This window comes from Rutilus rutilus (genome assembly GCF_951802725.1).
Source record: "Rutilus rutilus genome assembly, chromosome: 5".
Taxonomy (NCBI): Eukaryota; Metazoa; Chordata; class Actinopteri; order Cypriniformes; family Leuciscidae; genus Rutilus; species Rutilus rutilus.
Genome location: NC_140213.1, coordinates 45,522,051 through 45,545,352, shown reverse-complemented (window position 1 = coordinate 45,545,352; position 23,302 = coordinate 45,522,051). Strand labels below are relative to the sequence as shown.

Sequence of the window (23,302 nt, the reverse complement as noted above, 5' to 3'; positions counted from 1 at the left end):
ATTTTTTGTGTTGGTCCTTTTTAATTACGTTTTAAAATATTTTACCACTCATTTTACCAAACCAGACTAAAAATGGCAAAATATTGGCTGATTAATTTGCCACATGCCTAATATCACAAATTTTTAAGAAAGACTACATTCAAAACATGTCTGCATTAAAGGGTTTCTATTATGCTGTTTTTGAAGTCTTGATTTTGTTTTTTGGGGTGTATTAGAATATGTTTTCATGCTTGATTGTTCAAAAAGCGCATTATTTTTCACATATTTGATATTTTTACAGCTCACCTCTAGGGCTGAACGATTAATCGCAGCCTTTGCGATTTCAAAATCGCGATGAGCCATCTCGATTTAAGTGTGATTACATGGAAAGTGCGATTAATCGTTCAGCCGTACTCACCTCTCCCCAGTCTGGTTGACAGGTCGTTTTTGATGAAGCTCCTCCTTCCGAAATACGAAATGTGCTGTGATTGGTTTGCTGGCCAATAGCTGGCCAGTGTGTTGTGATTGGCAGCGCTTAGTATAGGCAGTGCTTCGGGAAATATCCCGCCCCTTCATAATCATAACCACGAGCTCTACTCGATGTAAATAGTGACGTCAATTTCAAACCATTTCGAGCCTGATTCAGACCCTGACAATGTTAACGAACAAGAGGATTGTGCTGAACGGATTTCAAGCACGGACTTTGACACGGACGAACTTTTTCCGGGGTGGAAAAAACAGAGACAGCACTCTTCATCTTCTCTCACTCTTTTATTGCGTGTCCCATGGGCGGAGTTTATTTAAATGAGGAACATTATGACTTCATAAGATCCGGAAAAAACGCGTTGTAGTGCAAACGAGCCGTTCATTGTCGTTCTTGAAAAGTGGATTCTGTTAAATAAAATATCTCCCTTTGGAGTGAACTTTGAGCTTTGTAGCCTTGCAGATCTTTTTTTATGCACAAACAGCAACATTATACACAAACTAAAGTTGAAGAAGTGAAAAAGCATAATAGGACCCCTTTAATTCACACACATAAAAATACTTAAAAATGCGTTCAAAATAATCTAATGTCATCTTCATCTCATCGATTTTTGAAGGCAGCATAGATGCATCCTTCGCTGACTTTTGATATCCCACAATCCTGTGCTTTCCATTCGGTGACAGGTGAGCTAAAAAATAAAAATGGCGTCTGAAAGTTGCGTTTGCTGGTCAGTTTGTGTAGAGTAAATGTATGTTTTTGTCCGACGGTTTCCACTTCTGGGGCCGGTTTCACAAAGCTATTTTAGACCGGTCTATAGTGTTAGACAAGTCTAAAATGTGCTCATAGACTAGTCTAATGCAAGTTAGACTGTTTCACAAAAATAAAGACTGACTTAATTTAGACCAAAAAAATTAGACACCTTACCCCCAGGCTAACTTAGGTCTAAGACTCTGTTACCTTGGCAACCAGCAGTAACAATCAGTTACATTACAAACAGCCAAAAGAAAAGGGAAAATGGCTCATAATTTAAACATTTCTTCTTGTTACTACATTATCTGCTAAATTTCCCAAGTAAAATGTCCTTGTAACTGTTATACTCCTCCAACAAACACATATTTTCCGCACTGAGCGGTTGAATGCGCTTACTCGATCCGCCATGTTTTTTGTTTTGAAAAGTGTCTTATTTTACCCAGAATGCATTGCAGTGTAGTCCTGCTTAAGATAGTCAGAGTCTTAAGTGCTTTGTGCAACGGTCTGATTTAGATGTCTATCTGAAGTCTGACTATCTACTATATCTAAGCCATAGTCAAAGTCTACCTTTGTGAAACCGGCCCCAGATGTAATTTCTAGCAAGAAATGACTATTATAGTAATTATATATTATCTTACTTATCACCAGAGCTTGCTCTATTTTGCTGTAGTAGATCATTAAAAAGTTACGCTGCCTCAGAAGTCATCAGTTTCGTGAGGTGCCTGCCTGCATTGCCAACAAGTCAGCTGCCTAAGTTTTCGGACGCAGCCACAAAGCGCAGGGTCAGGCTGTAACGGTTATAGATGCATTACATGCAACAGTACCTTCCTGGCAGTCATGTGACTACATTTATCAGAAGCAGCACATCTGTAGTCTCCAGTCACATGCAAACATGTGCCTTTAAATGCATCCCAAATTACATTAGTAGCGTTTTACTTGCCTAACATGGGTAACACGTGTTCTTCATTGTGTGTCTGCAGCTGGATATCGTGGGAGAGCCTAAAGATGGTTTGTGTTCCTACGAGGGTGCCGTGGTGATCCTAGATGCGGGAGCGCAGTATGGGAAAGTGATTGACAGGCGGGTTCGAGAGCTGTTTGTCCAGTCTGAGATTCTGCCTCTGGAGACGCCAGCCTTCGCCATCAGAGAGCAGGGTTTCAGGTGAGCCCATCCGTGCCAAGTCTTGTCAGTAGATGCTGTTCGGTTCTCATGTTAAAAAGTGCCATGGGCGCCTAATTGAATTGCAAAGCAGACATGTTTGATATGGTAACCGACAGGCTTTAGTATCTGACCTAACACTGTGAATCAAAGGCTTTCTTCCCTTTAAATGCAGAAGACATCAGAATTATTAACCATCATTGCTTGAAGCGCAATTTTTGAAGGCACTGTTGGAGACGGCAAACTATGGAAGCTTGTTTCCGCCACAGAATAAAACATTTTAAAAGATAATTGCGATTTTTATTTATTTTTTATCTCACAATTGCGAGTTTACTTCTCAGAATTGTGAGATATAAAGTCAGTTTTGCGTGAAATAAAGTTGCAGTTGCGTCTTATAAAGTCAGAATTGCGAGATAAAAAGTCAGAATTGCGTCTTATAAAGTCAGAATTCTGACTTTTTTTCTCGCAATTGCGACTTTATATCACGCAATTCTGACTTTATAACACATAATTGCGAGTTTATATCTCGCAATTCTGACATCTTTTCTCACAATTGTGAGATATAAAGTTCAATTCTTTTTTTGAATTCTCCAATTCTCCCAATTGTGAGATATAAAGTCAGAATTGCGTGAAATAAAGTTGCAATTGTGTCTTATAAAGTCAGAATTGCGAGATATAAAGTCAGAATTGCGTGAAATAAAGTCGCAATTGCGTCTCTGCAATTCTGACTTTTTATCTCAGAATTACGTGATATAACGTCGCAACTGCAGGTTATAAAGTCAGAACTGCGATATAAAGTCGCAATTGCGTGTTATAAAGTCAGAATTGTGAGATATAAACTATTCTGAGGTAAAAAAATTAAATAAAAAAAGTCCGTCTTTTTATTCCTTAGAATTGGACTTTATATCTCACAATTGTGAGAAAGATGTCAGAATTGCGAGATATAAATTCGCAATTATGTGTTATAAAGTCAGAATTACGTGATATAAAGTCGCAACTGCAGGTTATAAAGTCAGAATTGTGAGATATAAACTATTCTGAGGTAAAAAAATTAGAATTGGACTTTATATCTCACAATTGTGAGAAAAGATGTCAGAATTGCGAGATATAAACTCGCAATTATGTGTTATAAAGTCGCAATTGCGAGAAAAAAAGTCAGAATTGCGAGATGTAAATTCGCAATTGTGAGATAAAAAGTTGCAATTATCTTTTAAAATGTTTTATTCTGTGGCGGAAACAAGCTTCCATACAAACATATTTTGTTATTGTACAGTATAATCATCCAGCTGCTGCTCTTTTAAAACCAATTCTAGAAATGTGTAAAACATCAGTCGGTAAAGATAAACCGCCATAAGTTAGTTTGTCCTTGAGAGAACACAGTGTGAGTTCATTGAGTGCCGTGCGTTCCCCCTGTGAGAACGTACAAGGAAACAAAGCTGATGTTTTCCTGAAGCCGTTGAACATTCAGACTGAGAGAGACACAGAAACCCACAAGTTGGAGAGATAAGTGGATCACATGATCCGGCCTTTGCATTAGAACTTTCCCAGTCTCAGTGATTCGACAGACACAGACTCTTTCCATCTTTCTCAGCCATTTGATGTTTTTGTAATTATATTTTGGTTAAGATAAATTGGTTTATTATCAGTATATCAAATTGTTGTCTGCTATGTTAGGGCCATTATTATATCCGGAGGGCCGAACTCTGTCTATGCTGAAGATGCGCCCTGGTTTGATCCGGCCATATTCACCATCGGGAAACCAGTTCTTGGAATCTGCTATGGAATGCAGGTGAGAAACAAATTATTATTATGATTAATAATAATAATACAAATTAATAATACAAATTATTATCATTATTTAGTTTCAAATTATTATTTTTTATATTTTATTATGAATAATAACAATAAAATCAAATTAATGAAATACACTAGTCAGTAAGATTTTTTTTATGCTTTTGTATTCTCTTCTGCTCACTAAAGGTGCTTTGTTTTATCACAAATACAGTAAAAACAGTAATCTTGTGTTTTCTATTGTTATATATTTTAAACTGTAATTTATTCCTGTGATCAAAGCTGAATTTTCAGCATCATTACTCCAGTCTTCAGAGTCACATGATCCTTCAGAAACATTTCTGATTATTATCAATGTTGAAAACAGTTGTGCTGCTTAATATTTTTGAGGAAACTATGATGCATTTTTTCAGGATTGTTTGATCAACAGAAAATTCAGTAGAACAGCATTTGATAGAATATTACGGTTACATATGTCACTTTTGATCAATTTAATGTGCCCTCGCTGAAAACAAAAATATTAATAAAACAAAGACAAAAACAAAAATCCTACTGACCCCAAACTTTTGAATGGCAGTATTTAAGTTCTACAAAAAATGTATAAAATAAATACACTTAGTATGTCACAACATATTTTTATATATTTGTATTAATGGACAAGATTTCTCCTGGAATAATTGTAGAATTTCTATCATATATTAAAGTGAAAGATTATATGTAATTGTTGTTATTATTACTGTTGTTGTTGGTATATATGTATGTTTTTGTAAATTGATTGTTTTTTAAGACAAATTATTGTTAAATTATTGTAAACAATGTATTGAAGTGATATTATAATCATAGTTATTTTTTTTTATTAAAAATAATGTTGATTGCTAGTAATATATCCATTACTGCTAATGTGGCGATAAATCAATAAATACACTTTTTTTGTTTTTCTGTGTCCGTCAGATGATGAATAAAGTTTTCGGAGGTACGGTGCACAGGAAGAGTGTGAGGGAGGACGGCGTCTTTGACATTGCGTTGGACAATTCCTGCTCTCTCTTCAGGTACGCGTCCCTTCATGATGTCAGCGAGCAGGTTTTTGTGTTGTCGTAAACAACCCCCCCCCACGGAGAAGTGAGGATAAAAGTGGATCGAGCTGCAAATCTTGTGCTGAAACTCTTTTGTGTGTTTCAAGGGGGTTGCAAAAGGAGGAACCCGTTCTGCTGACACATGGAGACAGTGTCGACAAAGTAGCAGAAGGATTCAAGATTGTTGCACAGTCTGGAAACATTGTTGCAGGTGGGTGGACCTGAGGACTTCCTAGACGTGCTTCATATCCTAAAAAGGCATTTCTGAGCGTGTCTGGATGCTTTGTTATTGTTTGTGAGTGTTTGTGGTTTAAGACATTTCCCGCGTCCAATTCTCTGTCTCAGGCATTGCTAATGAGCAGAAGAAACTTTACGGCACTCAGTTTCACCCAGAGGTGGATCTGACCGAGAGGGGGACGGACATGCTACGCAACTTCTTGTTTGAGATTGCCGGCTGCAGCAGCAACTTCACCGTACAGAACCGTCAGCTGTCCTGCATCAGGGAGATTAAAGAGAAGGTGGACAAATCCAAAGTTCTGGTAAGTACCGTCAATCCCTTCAACCGGACATTTAAAACAATCATTGGTCAGTTATAGACCCCTTTTCAGCTGGTAAACATGGTGACGTTTTTTTGTGTGGGCGGAGCTTAGGTGGTGGCAGAACGATCCCCACTTAGTTTGCAAGTTTTGTTAGCTTGTTTTTTAACAATGACTGGAGAAAATCTGATTTTATCTTAATGTGCAAGGTCACTCACTGTCCAGGACCGCGATTGTTATTTGCAAAAGTTAATTTTAACGGACATCCCAGATTGGCTGACCCGGCACACACGCTCATTCAATGGATGGACGATCTATAACTGTACTAAATGGTCACAAGACTTGTGTGGTAGCCTACGATCCGCAGTTCTGCCTAGCCAGCGCCAGGGCCAGACAGAAGACGACAATGTAAAGAGTGACATTACGGTGCAATTTTAATGATGTGAATATTTTCTAGAAATAAAAATACAACATTCATTTGATTACCCTTTCTTACCAGGTTCTTCAAAAAGTCTAAGTTAGTCACAATCAATCAAAACAATGTATACAATCATAGATGATTCACAAATAATCACAATCATTTAGAAAACATTATGCGATAAAATGTCTAATTGGAGCCTGTACTCCGTCGATTCTTCCCAACAACACAACAAGATGACATTTAATAACAATAATAATAATTTAAGCTCCTTATTATGTAGCCGAATCTGTGCTGGTTTGTATTGGCCGCCTCCAGTTTTCCCTTTGTTTTGCCACCAGCTAACGCCGTGACGTAACTGTGACGTCGGCTCGAAGTTGGTATATAGGGCTGTCACTTTACGTTCGAAAATCGATTGCACAATCGATCGGACCAACACAAGTTTCGAAAACAAAAATAGGGGGGTGGATTTTAACGGCCTTCTCTCGGAGCTCGTCACGATACGCCCGCAGCGAACGCGCGTCACACAGCGACTGCAGGCTCTGACACACACACTTAACAGCAAATTATACTTCTGCATAATGTGTCTCTTTTTACAACAAAACTGTGAATTCTGCCACAGTTTCTTGTGTTTACATATACAGATTCAGGCTACGGTCTACAATCGCCAAATTTGTTTGACATTTTGAATTTCTAAATCACACGAGGTCCCCAGATACCTCGGCAGGGAGCTTATTTGGAAAAGCGGGATGATGCACCTCCATTTCTCCTGCATCCGCTTTGAAAGCCTCGTCACATACGTGGATACGCCTACGTCATTACCAAAGTTACCCATGCAGATAGCCTAGGCTGGTTATGTCTAGACACACATCTAATTTGATCACTTGCAATTAAACGAGTGGACAGTCAGCCTGAAAGGTCTGATTGTACCTGCAGTCTGAACATAGCCATAGATGCTGTAATAGTATATAAATAATGCTAAAATAACACCGTTACAGTGGCACAGAAAGCATTCTCTAATTATAATAATTAACAGACTGGTAAAAGCTGAGTAAAAGCTTTGATTTAATTGGTTAGTGGGTGTGTGGGGTGTGTGTGTGTGTGTGTATTGTGGGCTCAATGCGATATTGATCTTTCTTTATCTATTAAAGGCCTTTTTGTTTGATAGAAAGCACATATGTGATTAGTGCCATAATACTCTAATTTGTCTAATTCTCTGTTAATTGCTGTTGCTCCAGGCTGTGTGTGTGGTGTGTGTGTGTGTGTGTGTGTGAGGGCAACTAATTAAAAATGTCAATTAGTTACTGCTCTTTCCTAAAGCAAGGTGATTTTCTCCCTGAGCTTCTGTGAAGTGGGTCTTCTCTCTAGAGAGTGAACTGACGATTAATATTGGATTATAATCTATTAATGTACATAATATTATAGCAATTTTCCCCCCTAAAGTCATCTCTGGTGTACTGTTTATTCTGTGTATTTGAACACTTGTGTCTATTGGATGTCTTGTTTACAGTCACAATCCAAAGTGAGTTCTAAAATCATGGTGTGTGTGTGTGTGTGTGTGTGTGTGCAGGTGTTATTGAGTGGTGGTGTGGATTCCACCGTGTGCACGGCCCTGTTGAATAAAGCCCTAAACCAGGAGCAAGTGATCGCTGTTCACATCGACAACGGCTTCATGAGAAAGAGAGAGAGTCAGAGTGTTGAGGAAGCCTTGACTAAACTCGGCATCAAACTCAAAGGTAACATTCAGAAGGTTCCTTTTGGTAAATTATTTAGCATAAATTAATTAATTTATGTATAACATTTTTATTCATGCATTATTAAAATTCTATTAAGTCTATTTATTCATTTAATAAAAATTTTTTTTACAAGAAATGCACGATACCAATTATTCAGAACAATATCTGTCAATAATCTGTCGCGATACATTTAGTAGCATCAGTTTATTGCCATTTATTGATTGAATTTTGTGATAAAAAGGAAGTAATTTGAAAGCTAAGACTTTGTTTCCTATCAGAAGTAACATAGCTCGAAGCTCTTTTTAATTATTGGATGGGAACATTATACAAATAATGCACTATTGTCACATTAACTTCGACAGCATTAAATTTAACATGAGACATTTTCTTTACACACAGTACGAGTGGCAGTCTGACATATTTTCCGTCCCCTTTTGATTGACAGATAATTGGCAGTTTTTAAACAATAGTGAAAATAATTGCTTTTGTCGGCTGATGATGATTCTTTCCCGATACGTCGGTGCATCCCTTCATTTTAACTTGTTCTGAAACACACATCAGTGTTGTAACTATAGCATCACTCTCTCTGCTTCACAGTTGTAAACGCAGCACACACCTTTTACAACGGCACGACGACCCTGCCAATATCAGAAGAGGACCGCACGCCCAGGAAACGCATCAGCAAAACGCTCAACATGACCACCAATCCAGAAGAGAAGCGGAAGATCATTGGGGATACATTTGTAAAAGTGTGTAGCTCTGCTTTTGTAGATGACTATCTGTCCGACAGTAACTGAATTGATGTCGTCATTATTATCAGATGGTCCTGTAATGACATTAGTGTAGGGATCTGTCGACTTCAGTATTGATTCGCCTAAAATGTCTTGTGTACACATTAAACTAGACTTCGCCTGGAGAATAAACCTATTATAGAGCTATTATAAGTCTCTTGAGTTGCGAAGTGATCTGAATGTGTAGCGGACTATAATATGAGCAAGTATGGAGCAGAACAGTGAGTCCTGGATGTGCTGTCTCTCACAGGTGGCGAATGAGGTGATTGGAGAGATGAATCTGAAGCCAGAGGATGTGTTCTTGGCGCAAGGAACGCTCAGGCCAGATCTTATCGAGAGTGCGTCTCACCTTGCTAGTGGGAAGGCAGAAATGATCAAAACTCACCACAACGACACAGAGCTCATCCGCAAACTCAGAGACGAGGTAAAGATTTAACATCAGCCAAATTTGTGTTGCGCAATGGTGCCAACCAGGTTCGAGTCCTGCCTGCAACATGTCCTAATACAAGGCAAACCTGTCTTTCTTCATTAATGTCCCGTAACTCTCCATTGTTTCTTTTCCTAATGATTTTTTAAAATAGTTAAACACCGTGTATTTATAAATGGTTAGATATTTGCATGTCATATTATTAGCATTTTACCAAAAATCAAGCTCAAATGAAGTTAAAAGGTTTTTGATCCATGAATGTCGGACATATGGATTTTGTCCCGTCATTAGAACGCAGCAATTTCATCAACATACAGGTTTAGAAAAGTTCACTGTAGCAATGTGGGCGCTCAGTTTTTTTCTGTCGTTTGTCCAAAATCACATGTTATAAAAGATTTAAGACAGATTGGCTATCGACAACAAATGCTGCAGCTGGACTAAGACACTCTTCTGTTCCTCAAATACATAAAACATTAGCCTTTATATCAAGTGTTTCTTGAGTAAACAAAACTCTGTATTTATTCAAACAACAACCAGTTGTTTATTTACCCTCGTCACACTTCATTCACGATAGAGGCGGAGTTATGAGGTTTGACTGACAGTTTAAGAATCCAATGGAGTTACGAAGTTTAGTCACAAGCTCTTTTTAGTATTTCTCATTGGTTAAATATTTGAAAAACCCACAGACAGGCATAAAGGGTGACCAATAGTAATGATTTATGAAAAAATAAAGAAGATGGAGAGGTTTCTGCCTGACTGCGATGATAATGTAACTTTTTGTTAGTGTTTTAGCATTAGATTGAAAAAATAAAAATATTCTTTCTCCTCACCCCTCCCCTTTAGTTTGGTAACTGGATATTCCTTAAATTTAGCTCTGATGCATGTGAATTTTTTTTATTTATTTAATATTCATACATTTATGCAGTTTCTTTTGTCGATATAGGTGAACTCAAGCAGGGAAAGTGTTTTTTTATGTTGTGTTTGGCTGCAGTATATTCAGAGCCCCCTGCGGTGTGACAGAATAGAGGCACGCGATAGGGCGTCTCTTCCTCTTCATGTTGAAGAAACTGTTCATAACTGTTATTTGCTGATTCTTCTGAACTCTTCAGGGTAAAGTAATCGAACCACTGAAGGATTTCCACAAGGATGAAGTGAGAGCACTAGGTCGAGAACTGGGACTCCCTGAAGAGATCGTCTCCCGACACCCCTTCCCTGGTAAGACCATCACAAACCTCCAAAATACCGGTTTCTGCTTTATTATTTGCTTCAGTTCCTCAAATAAGTAGTTAAAACAAATTGCATATGTTGTCAATTTTAAGTGTAACCTTTCGGATGTACTTCATACGCCATGTTGTCATTATCATGTGACCTACCAGCGTCAATTACGTCGCTTCACTGTCATTCACAAGTCATCATTATATTTATAATCATATAATTAATCAAATCTACAAAGAGCATTCACACATTTTATTTAGCAAGGATGCATTTCATTGGATAATTTAATCAAAAGTGACTAAGACTTTTATAAATAATTTTTTTTTTTATATATATATCAAAGAATCCTGCAAAAATGTGTTATAGTTTCCACAAAAAGCAGTAAAAGCATTTACAATATTGGTAATAATCAGAAATGTTTCTTGATCATCAAATCATCATATTAGAATGATTTCTGAAGGGTCATGTGACACTGAAGACTGGAGTAATGATGCTGGAAATTCAGCTTTGATCACAGGAATAAATTACGGTTTAAATTATAGAAAACAATATTTCACAATATTACAGTTTTTACTGTATTTCTGTTCAAATAAAAGCAGGCTTTGCAAGACTTCTTTCTAAAACAAAGATCTTACTCACCCCCAAAATGTTTAATGGAAGTGTCCATTTTGAACGTTTCATGTGGCGATTAACGACTTCTGAAATGTGCTTTGCTGAAATTGTGTGTGATGTGTTGCAGGTCCCGGTCTGGCCATTAGAGTGATCTGTGCTGATGAGCCTTACGTCTGTAAAGACTTCGCCGAGACCAACAACGTCCTGAAAATCATCACAGACTTCTCTGCCATGGTCAAAAAGGTGTGTGTGTGTGTGTGTGTTTAAACATGGCTTCTTGTTGGCTCTGACCTTACATAATTGATCTTTTCAACTTCAATGTGCAGTAAGCGATTTCTGAGAAACACTGTTGATATCTGAAATCTACTTCTTCCAATTATATTCCTCTGACCGTTCTCTCCACCCCCTTCATGAGTGGACACGCCCCCTATTGCTGATTGGCTAAAAGAGTGTTGTGGTGCTCGGTCTCCACTTTGGTTTTTTTTCTCCTATTTACACAGCCAGGACTATGTACAAACACAATATTTTGTTCAGCACACACACACAGAACAGACATCTAGCAAACATTCACAAAACTGTTTTGTTTTTGTGTTGATTTAAGCCGTTTCTCAGAAATCGCTCACTGCACCTTTAACAGTAAGTTTTCTGATTAAGTTGAAAGTGGACACTTGAAAGCACACACAGTCGTTCCTTTGGATTATAAATAGCATGCTATAAAATATCAATCCTTCTGATGTTAATCCATCCAGCCTCACACCCTTCTTCAAAGAGTGAAGTCATGCATATCAGACGAGGAGGAAGAGAAACTCATGCAGATCACCAGCCTTCATTCACTAAATGCCTTTCTGCTGCCAATCAAAACTGTCGGTGTACAGGTAAGCCTTGTCATGCGCCAATACTCTCAGACATAATTCATGATGTGAGCATAAGAATGATTCACTCAATATTTTTTGTTTTTTTGCATTGAACAATATGTCTTTCACTGGTACTGACATGCAGCCTCACTTTCCAATTACAGATGGTATTGTAGAATTGCACTTAGTCAGCCATGACTCATTTCTTCCACATGCAAAAGTGTCCAATAACAGGGCAGGACATGGTGGTGACTCTTTCCATGTCAAATTAACCCGCTTTTATGAGGTTACTATTTGACTTGAGTCTTAATCACTGATCTATGTAAAAGACTCGGTTGCTCATTACGTTCTAAACTGCCGGCAGGCAAATTCTCTGGCTTTTAACTAGCATGTCAGTGTGCATAGGAATTAAGTGTTATATACTGATGAGCCAAAATATTATGACCTGTCACAGATGAAGCAAGATCTCCTAACAAGACCACATATTAAGGTCTGGGTAAATTAGATGGTAAGCAAAAAATCAGCTCTCGTACTCAACAGATTGTTATGGCCAGGTGACTGGGTCAGAGTATCTCTGAAACACCAAGGCTTGTGTGTTGCTCTTGGTGAACACTGTGTATTTATAAATGGTTAGATATTTGCATGTCATATTATTAGCATTTTACCAAAAATCAAACTCAAATGAAGTTAAAAGGTTTTTGATCTATGAATGTCGGACATATGGATTTTGTCCCGTCATTAGAACGCAGCAATTTCATCAACATACAGGTTTAGAAAAGTTTACTGTAGCAATGTGGGCGCTCAGTTTTTTCTGTCGTTTGTCCAAAATCTCATGTTATAAAAGATTTAAGACAGATTGGCTATCGACAACAAATGCTGGAATAAAACACTCTTCTCTGTTCCTCAAATACATAAAACATTAGCCTTTATATCAAGTGTTTCTTGAGTAAACAAAACTCTGTATTTATTCAAACAACAAGTTCTTTATTTACCCTCGTCACACTTCATTCACGATAGAGGCGGAGTTATGAGGTTTGACTGACAGTTTAAGAATCCAATGGAGTTATGAAGTTTAGTCACAAGCTCTTTTTAATATTTTTCATTGGTTAAATATTTGAAAAACGCACTGGCAGGCATAAAGGGTGACCAATAGTAATGATTTATGAAGAAATAAAGAAGATGGAGAGGTTTCTGCCTGACTGTGATGATAAACGCCAAGGCTTGTGTGTTGCTCTCGGTCAGCAGTGGTGAGAGTTTACCCACAAAACCGGTGACCGGAAACCAAGGCTCATCGATGCACAAGGGCTATCCCGTCTGGTCTGAGCCAACAGAAGGTCAACACTTAAGTCACAAAATTTTAATGATAGCTATGAGAGGAATGCGTCACAACACAGTGCATTGCACTCTGCGGCTAATGCGTAGCTACAGACCAATCAGAGTGCCTACAATGACCCCTATCCAACACTGCTCACTTGTTTTAGGTTCAATTTATGTCGTCTCCAAAACAACAAACTCTAACTCTGTCTGGAAGACAGAATGACCTGTCTGGCTGCATAGCGACAAAATGTTAAAATTTCTGTGGTTAGCCTTTCAAACATACTCTTTCATTCCACACACACACACACACATTATTGTACATCTATCTTTATGAGGACATTCATTGACACAATGCGATCTCTAGCCGCTTACCCTAACCTTACCCATCACAACTAAGTGCCTAACCCGACCCCTGACCCTAAACCGACCCTTAACCTCATTATAACCTTATCCCTAAAACCAAGTCTTGACCCTCAAACAGGCCTTTAAAGGCTCTCAGAAAGTGAGGACTGGCCAAAATGTCCTCACTTTACTCTCTTTGTCCTCACTCCAGTGGTCGAAAACTCATTAATAATTTTGATGTTATTTATAGTTCTGATGAGAATGTCAAAGAGCTGTCCTTTCAGTGCAGGACAGTCTGTATCATATCAGCATATAGAGTGAGCGTTCCTCTGCTGCCATGTGCACGTCTCATGATGTTTGTATTTATAAACAGGTTTTCAATCCTAGTGCTAGAGGAGGCTGGTTTACTTCTGTTCTCATTCACTGGTCCAGACAGAGCCGTCTGCGTCTCACCACATTGGCTGATGATGCATGGCTGGGTGTTCCTCTTACAAACAGCCACCTACTAAACCACGGCTGTGCTAAAATTACCCCGGTCTCCAGACTCTGAGCTGGGACATGCTGACACACAGGGGGCCAGAGAGTTTTAAATACCGTGCACTGTATTTATGCGTGTTGTTGTTGCTGCTAATGGTTAATAGTTAAACAGTTGGTGTGTCTTCTCCACACTTCTGCACAAATGTTTAAAATGGGTATTTTGTCTTTCCTGAGATGTTGGGCTGATTCCATATGATCCATGTGTACAGGGCGACTCCCGGTCGTACAGTTATGTTTGTGGGGTGAGCAGTAAAGAGGCTCCTCACTGGGATTCACTGATGTTCCTGGCCAGACTCATCCCACGGATCTGTCACTCCATCAACAGGTAATGACACATCCGTATGTCACTTTGCTCCACCAACCATGTTGAAGAACTATGGGACTATTGACTTGAGTATTCATTGTCCCCTCATATCCCACTGTCCCATCCACCCCTTCAGTGTTCTGAATACTTTTATTTAGAAAGGATTAGGGATGTCCCGATCCACGGCATCGGTATCGTGCCGATACTGGCCCAGAACGCTAGATCGGATATCGGAGGGGAGAAAAAAATATATCCGATACCTATGATCCGATACCTATTAGGCGTGGAACTAATAAGTAATAATAATAATAAACTAACATTTTGTGTATTCGTATTGAACGTACGTTCGGTACGGTGCATGGATTTACACGGAGAATACACGGTATAAAAATAAATAAAACTTGCGTGCACATTAATTAATGTAATGCGGAACTACTGTTAGATACGTGCATAGACATATGCGGGTTCTTTAGGGACACCTAATCTGTAGCCCCGCCTTAGCTCTGAACGCGTGTCTATTTCGCTTCAAACGCTCGCTTTATCATTATACGCGCGAATGGATTCAAAATGTTCAAGCGTTGAACTAGACGCGATAAACGCGAATTTGACGCTCTATTCGCGTTTGGTGTGAACGCAGCAAAATGAACAGGCTGCCATGTCAAGATTGCAATGCTGGAGTGTGTGTGTGTGTGTGTGTGTGTGTGTGTGTGTGTGTGTGTGTGTGTGTGTGTGTGTGTGTGTGTGTGTGTGTGTGTGTGTGTCTGTCAGAAAGAGAGAGAGGCACGGGCGCGATCGAACAGTGGAAACATAAAAACATACTCAGTCATTTTGTTCATACAGGACATCATTAAAACTGCAAAAAGTGTTTAGCCTACTTATATTTGTGTAAAACACAACATTGTGCTTTTGTCAAACTAAACTCTTGTCAAACTGTAACCTACAACTGTCACCCAACCAAAATCACACACACACACGCTGTTTAAAAGCAAAAATGATCTCATCTTTTGGACATTCATCATATTGCATTGGTTTTCATTTCTTGTCCTAAAACAGAGCACTAATCTGTTTATTTAGAAGGTACACATTCTACATTGATTAAAAAAGAAAATCAAATGTGTTTTTAATGGTAGTATTATTTTATACAGAAATAAATTATTTATAATTCAGATGAGAATAAAGTTAAAGTTAATTAAAATTTTAAGGAAACAAATATATTGATCTGAAATATAGCAAATTAATTTTAAATTCATTCAGGTACAATTACCAAACATAATTTATCTCAAGGTCTTTTGAATAAAGGCTGGCAGTCTTTCATTATCAGCTGTTGTTGTGGACTATATACTGGAGAAGTATTTGTTCTCCATTTGAGTGAGATGTTTTTATGTGGCTAATTGAGCAAAGTGCTTCCATATATTTTATTATTAGTAGTATTAGTTCAAGAATAAAATAAATATATCGGATTGATATCGGTATCGGCAAATAGCCAAAGCTGCGGCATCGGTATCGTATCGGAAGTGAAAAAGTGGTATCGGGACATCCCTAGAAAGGATGCATTAAATCGATCAAAAGACATTTATAATGATACATAAGCTTTCTGTTATCAAATAATCCTGAAAAAAATTTATCAAAAATATGAAGCAGCACAACTGTTTTCAACATTCATTATAATCATAAATGTTTCTTGAGCAGCAAATCATCATATTAGAATGATTTCTGAAGGATCATGTGACTCTGAAGACTGGAGTAATGATGCTGAAAATTCAGCTTTGATCACAGGAATACATTTTAAAATATTATTAAAGTTTCACAATATGATGAGTTTTTGATCAAATATTAAATGCAGCCTTGGTGAGAATGAAATACTTTCTTCAAACACATTAAAAAAGTTATTTATGTGTGAAATAGTCCTTTAATATGTGTCTTTTAAAGGGATAGTTCACCCAAAACAGAAATTCTGTCACCATTTAATCACCGTTATGTCGTTCCAAACCCGTTCGTCTTCGAAACACAAATAAAGATATTTGTAATGAAATCAGAAAGTTTTCTGTCCCTCCATTGACAGCTACGCAACTACTACCACTCTGACGCTTCAAGAAGTTCATAAAGAGATCGTAAAACTAATCCATATGAATTGAGCGGTTTAGTCCAAATTTTCTGAAGAGACTCGATCGCTTTATATGATGAACAGATTTCATTTCAGGCTTTTATTCACATGAACTGTGTTTTCTGACGATGTCCCTCTTGTGTCCCTTGTTCATCTCTTCCTTTGCAGAGTTGTTTACGTCTTTGGGTCACACGTTAAGGAGCCGCCCACTGACATCACGCCCACCTTCCTGACCACTGGTGTACTGAGCACGCTAAGACAGGCAGATTTTGTAGCACACTCCATTTTAAGGGAGTCCGGTAAGAGCTGGTTGTCTCCACTGTCTGCTTTATTATTGTCATAACCTTTACATGTGTAAACACTCCCCCACCACAGCTATGGCTTCTGCGAGCGCTGTGTAAACACTTGTACCACAGTTACGTCTCTGAGGGGAAAATCTGCTTGGTTATGGACAACATCAGTCAAAGACAACAAATGTTACTGTTGTTCTGTTTTTATACCTATTTAAAGTTATGATTATCATCTGGTGTGAACAGGCATCCAAAAAAAGTCCCACACTAACAAGCCACATTTTTTTTTGGATGCTTGTGGACTGTCTCGCTTTTGTCGATCTCCTCCATAATGATTCTGTGCGGCAGTAGTAGCTACACATGACATCATCGTTGTCTTTGTCCCGTTTTATGACGGGTGGCAACCAGCATTAATAGTAAGGAATAGTTCAGCCAAAAATGAAACCTATCCCATAATTTACTCACCCTCAAGCCATCCTAGGTGTATATGACTGTCTTCTTTCAGCCGAACCCAATCAGAGTTATATTAAATAATATCCTGGCTCTTCCAAGCTTTATAACTGCAGTGAATTGTGTCTTTAAAAAGCGCATCCATCCATCATAAAAGTAATCTTTCTGCCGAAACTCGACTCTCTTGTGAGCTATAGATTATAAAGTTTTAAATATGGATATTTTTCTTACAAAAACCCATTGCTTCGCTTCAGAAGGCATTTATTAACTTACTTTTATGATGGATGGATGAGCTTTTTGAGCTTGGGCACACTTCAAAGCTGGGAATGGCCAGGATATTATTTAATATAACTCTTATTTAATATAATTAGGTTCGGCTGAAAGACAGTCATATACACCTAGGATGGATTGAGGGTGAGTAAATGATGGGATCATTTTCATTTTTGGGTGAGCTATTCTTTAAGGTGCAATACCTCCACCTGCTATACTGGCATGTCGGCTAGACTAGATTGTTTATGTATACATCACTGTTTATGAATGCTGTTTATATACTAGCATAACCGTTCTGTATTGTGCTTTACATCCAGGCTACTCGAGTAAAATCAGCCAGATGCCAGTCATCCTCACCCCACTGCACTTTGACCGTGACCCGCTTCAGAAGCAGCCGTCCTGCAGGCGGTCCGTCGTCATCAGAACCTTCATCACCAGCGACTTCATGACCGGCATCGCTGCGACTCCAGACAACCAGATCCCTGAAGAGGTGAGAGACCAGACCCTCCATCCACACACTAACTAGGGCTGCGCGATATCGGAAAAAAAACGTACATTGCGATATTTTGTTTTTCTGCGATAAATATTGCGATATAAAAACAATTTCACCAGATGATTTGAATAGCTCTATTTGAAAATAATTAATCATGCTAAAATAATTGGGGTGATTTTGAAGAGGAATGAATCTGTGTAGAAAATTATAAACAAATTGCAAGCATAGCTAAATACAATAAAAGAAATATACAATTGAAATAAGCAGTGGTTTATGTTTTTGAGGTAAATCTAACAGTATTCAGGTACAGAAATTGAACAATCAAATGTAAAATAACAGTCTTCACTGTGTAAATTAAATATAACTAATATAATTAATTAATACCATTTATCAAAAGTCTCTTTCTCTTTTGTTGTTTTGATCATTATTGGTGACACAAACAGCTCATGTATATTAGGCTGCTGTCCCTTTAAGACGAATGCACGGACCTATTATAAATGACACGCATCCGTTTCCTTTCTCTTTTATTTACAACACATAACCGACTGTGTTTACAAGGAGGATACTCCCTGAGACGGGCATTTTGACTTAATTTTGCGTGCACGTGTCCGTTTACGCTCAAGAGAAAGAGAACTGAATTCGGCGTTCACGAGTCTTCTTGCTCTTGATTCCTGACTCGACACATGCAAATTATAAACTTTTACTCTATGATGGTTAAACTTTGCAAATAATCCGCGAATCACATGCGTTCTGAATCCGGGTACAGCTGGCCCGTACAGATCAACTAAGATGCCTATACCTCCTGCGATTTGACTATTGGCAGACTGACAATAGTCAGTAAAGTCAGTATCCACTGTACGTCCGACTGACTGCACTGTATTCTACCTTTTGATTCTAAACTAGTGGTCGACCGATATTGGTTTTTTGATTGCCGATGCCGATATCTTAGAGAGCAGGGTGGCCGATGGCCGATATAAAGACGATATTTTTATATATATTTATTTTAATCAATATTTAATAAATTATAAATAAATTAGAAAACACATCTTTAAAATAAACATGCTTTTATACTTTAGATGGCAACTTCTTGAATCTGCAATCCTATTACAGTATTTTTCACAAAGTAACTGTTTAGAAATATATGAATATGTGACTAAAAAGAAGGTAAACACTGTAACATTGCACTCAGTAATCTGGTAATTTCGTGCTGGTAATCATATTTCTTCAAATAAAGACAAGGTAACTCTAATTTTACATACAGCACAGTGAAAACGATATGAATACGACACAATTGGCAACCGGATATATCACAGATATGAATATGACACAGTTGGCAACTGGTTATATATCAGCATATTTTAAAATGAAGGATTTAAAGTGTTTCGATCACGTCTCCTGTGAAGCTGATCTTCTGTTCGCATTCACTCACTTCGCACGGACCGACCGTCACTCGCAGACAGTAATGCACACTTCACAAGATATCACAGCTGGATTCGATTAAATCTGCAAGGTTTGTGAAATTAAATGTTTATTAGATATTCAGAGATTTGTTTAAATGACGTAGATGCGCATTTGCTGAATGTTGACGGCAAATGAGAAAGTATTTTAGCCTGATTGTTTGCCTTTTCTGTTACAAATAATATAAAAGCAAACGCTTTACTTCGCATACCATTTACTTTCTTTGTTTACCAGTTCTGTCTAAATGGCTGAAATGGCTCTGAGAATCGAGTAAGAGAGAAACATAAACCACTTAATTGGGGAAATTGAAAGATGCAAAATAAGATACACCAGTGTTTTGCCAGATGAGAAGTTTATTCTATGCATCATCTTTTTACTACTTTAATTCATTTTACTCTTCTTCATTCCTTTTATAATTGCTTTTATTTTGTGCTTATTTTTTTATGCAAATCACTTTGAATTGCCATAGTGTATGAAATGAGCTATATAAATAAACTTGCCTTGCCTATTGCGGATGCACACATCACGATATCGATGCTAAAACGATGTATGGTTCAGCCCTAACACAACCCCCCCCCCTCCTTCATTCCCATCCACTAACTCGTGCTCCTCTGGCCACAGGTGGTGCTCAAAATGGTCAACGAGATCAAGAAAATCCCTGGCATCTCGAGGGTGATGTACGACCTGACGTCCAAGCCCCCGGGAACCACCGAATGGGAGTAGAGCAGTGGACTCTTGTACCTTCAGATTTCTCCTCGTCGACTCCTCTTCTACCTCCCCCTCTCCCGGTACTGTAACATTCCCCCCCCCCCCTCCCCGAACCCCTCGTCTCCACTCCCGCGACCCCTTTAGGCACGCCGCCCTGTCATTGTCCCAATGAGACCGGAACATTCCCGACAATGGCAGGTTGTACTGTGATCGGCGCTAAGCTGACATCGCTACTTCAGTCTGGCCACTTTTTTTGGGGTCGGTTGTAATATTATTGGTATTATAATTGTTGTTGTTGTTATCCTCTTCACTGAGAATAATGATGATGATGCATTGGATTAGTTTTTTGTATCAGCGCTCTGTGTTTAATGCATTGTGACAGGTCACTCCTCCATGCTTTCTGTTGTTACAAGGCGGTCTTCTGTCCATGTGCAGCACGACACGAACAAAACCACCTTCTTTTTTTTTTTTTAAAAGCAAGCCGCTTTCTGCCTTTAAAAGCTTGTTTTCACTTTCCCAGTGTTGGTTTGGGTTTGGATTTGTCACCTGAACTCTTCTATGGAAGTGGCAGGTGAAGATTAGCAGTAGAGGTTCTTTAAACCGTGACCAATCGAAGTTTATTTGCCAAATACAGATGAGATCAGACAGCCGCTCTTCACGCTGTGGACGGGTTGGTTCATCACAGAGGTTTTGCTGTGAAGGAGACTCCTAAATCTGGAGGCTTCCTGAAATTTGTGCCTGTTTTCTTTTTTTTGGGGGGTTACTTTGTTTTTTCAGGGATGTGACTTTATTTTATGCTGCATTGTTTTCTTCTCTCATTTCAAGAAAAGGATTAATATTAACATTTGAATAGTGCTAAGTGTAATATCTGATGTCTGCATTTTAAGTGAGTTTGCCTGGGCTGGTCTTATAAACGCGTAAGATCAACAGTGTACTTATTTTCACCAATAAAGGCCTTGGTATTTTTTGTGCTTTGTAGAGCAATAGTGTTTCTGAAGGCAAAAGGAAAAGAGATTTACGGAGGGAGGAAGAATAGGTGATTGACGGGGAACTTCTCCAAGTCGGTTTTGAGCTTAAATGAATTTGAGCGTTGGATCCTCCCGTGTGTGTGTGTGTGTGTGGCCTCGTTTTTAATATCCCACTCCTTTAACTGAGGGTGTTCTTGTCTGTATAGAGAGAGGGCCGCTCAAAAGGCGATCGGTGTCCGACCCTCTGTCTAACTTATGATGTAGAGAATTGTTGTGAAATGAATTACATGCTCGGTATTTATTGTCTTCAAAGATTTCATTTCAAAACCTTCTGTTGTCACGATAGCAAAAATACTCAATGCAAGATGAACTTACTCCCTTGTCTTAATTGCTCTTAATGTCTTTTTCTCAGTGTCACATTTATCATGTGTATATTTTACTTGTCTATTAAAAATACAACTAACAAGTTAAGTGGGTAAACTGCAATATTACATATATTCAGTTTAATTTATGCAATTCTATGTTGACCCCCCCCATGCCTCTTTTTTTTTTTTTTTTTCATTTCTTTTTTTTTCATGTCTAAACATGAACAATGCTGTTTTACCTTAGTATTGTGCCTCAGACCAAGCCACCGCATGCAGTTTGAAACTGATATTTGTATAATGCAAACTGAGCTTTAATAAAGAACTCTGTGTTCAGATTTCTCTCATCACAAAATCATTCATTCATTGATTATATATTAATTGCATTTGAATCATAAGCTGGTATAGCTAATTACAAATAGCTCAAATATCTAATATAGAAAATAATACTATTACAAATAGACCTGTACAAATAAAATTATGATGCTGCCATATTTCCCCCATAATTTGGCTCCAAATCTCAGGTGAAAATGATCATTTTGAACATCCTCCACAAAATAGTGGATTACTCTGTAAATATATTCATCCACGGCATTTCACATTTTGGCTTTCATCACTATTCATTTTTGTCTTTCTTAAGAAAAAATAACAAAATCAAGAAATGTAACTTTCCAAAATGACTCAATAATATTCATTGTCATGTTCACAGCAACCTCAGTCACAGATCAGTGTTTATTGATTCTATATACTATTATAGTGTTTATTATTATTTTGATTAGCTTCCGAGTTTTTATAAGTTTTTCATCTATTATTTAGATTTTATTTTGGCTTTATTTCAGGTCACAAAAATGGTCATTTACTACGAAATCTGGTCATTTACTGGCTGTTCATGTGTGGAAAATGAGTTGCGTCTCAGTATTGAGGTTCAGAAGCGCCCACTAGTGGACAGTCACTATTGAAGCCCATAATATCACGCCTTGCATCTTAATCCAAAGATATTTTACATTCTTTAGCTGTTTTTGCATGTATCTTTATTACAATTCGCTGGAAAAAATAAAAATCTGTTTTTGTAATCAGCATTTCATAAAAAAAAAACTATGAGTTGGTCATCTACTCTGGCTGCTGGTGTAATCTAATTTAATAAGTAATGTAGGCTAATAAGTGTTATGTTGTGCTTTATCAACTGCTCAAATTTATTTGGAAATTCGGTCCCGCTTTATATTAAATGTGTTATATAAATGATATTTAGCTATACCCTGTGCTAACATTGATATACAGTACCAGTCAAAAGTTTGGAAACATTACTATTTTTAATGCTTTTGAAAGAAGTCTCTCATGCTCATCAAGCCTGCAGTAAAAAAAAAAAAAACAGTAATATTATGAATGACCTTTTTTGAGGATTATTTGATGAATAAAAAGTTAAAAAGAACTGTATTTATTTAGAATAGAAATCTTTTGTAACAATATACACTACCGTTCAAAAGTTTGGGAACAATAACTATTTTTTTTTAAAGAAATTAGTACTTTAATTCAACAAGGATGCGTTAAATTGATAAAAGGTGATGGTAACGATTTATATTGTTAGAAATGTTTTTATTTTGAATAAATGCTGTTTTTATGAATAAATGCTGTTAACGTTTTACTCATCAATGAATCCTGAAAAAAGTATTCCAAAAAAATATATTAAACAGCACAACTGTTTCCATCATTGATAATAACTGAGTATCAAATTATCATATTAGAATGATTTCTGAAGGATCATAAGACACCAAAGACTGGAGTACTTGCTGATGAAAATTCAGCTTTGCATCACAAAAATAAATTACATTTTAAAGTATATTAAAAAAGAGAACCATTATTTTAAATTGTAATAATAT

At 37.7% G+C, this 23,302-nt stretch overlaps 1 protein-coding gene across 1 annotated transcript in view; it reads left to right on the top strand.

Moving 5' to 3' along the window:
* The window catches only part of gmps (guanine monophosphate synthase), a 23,459-nt gene extending 1,679 nt beyond the window's left edge, over positions 1–21,780 (top strand). Inside the window, exons 2-16 of the mRNA XM_084409796.1 lie at positions 2,194–2,372; positions 4,044–4,158; positions 5,112–5,209; positions 5,341–5,444; positions 5,579–5,772; positions 7,758–7,923; positions 8,521–8,672; positions 8,965–9,138; positions 10,251–10,356; positions 11,096–11,211; positions 11,718–11,843; positions 14,228–14,343; positions 16,595–16,725; positions 17,754–17,926; positions 20,009–21,780. Coding sequence (XP_084265922.1) covers positions 2,194–2,372; positions 4,044–4,158; positions 5,112–5,209; positions 5,341–5,444; positions 5,579–5,772; positions 7,758–7,923; positions 8,521–8,672; positions 8,965–9,138; positions 10,251–10,356; positions 11,096–11,211; positions 11,718–11,843; positions 14,228–14,343; positions 16,595–16,725; positions 17,754–17,926; positions 20,009–20,110 — 2,052 coding nt within the window. The 3' untranslated portion in view covers positions 20,111–21,780. The remainder of the gene's footprint in view (positions 1–2,193; positions 2,373–4,043; positions 4,159–5,111; positions 5,210–5,340; positions 5,445–5,578; positions 5,773–7,757; positions 7,924–8,520; positions 8,673–8,964; positions 9,139–10,250; positions 10,357–11,095; positions 11,212–11,717; positions 11,844–14,227; positions 14,344–16,594; positions 16,726–17,753; positions 17,927–20,008) is intronic.
* The last annotated feature ends 1,522 nt before the right edge of the window (positions 21,781–23,302 follow it).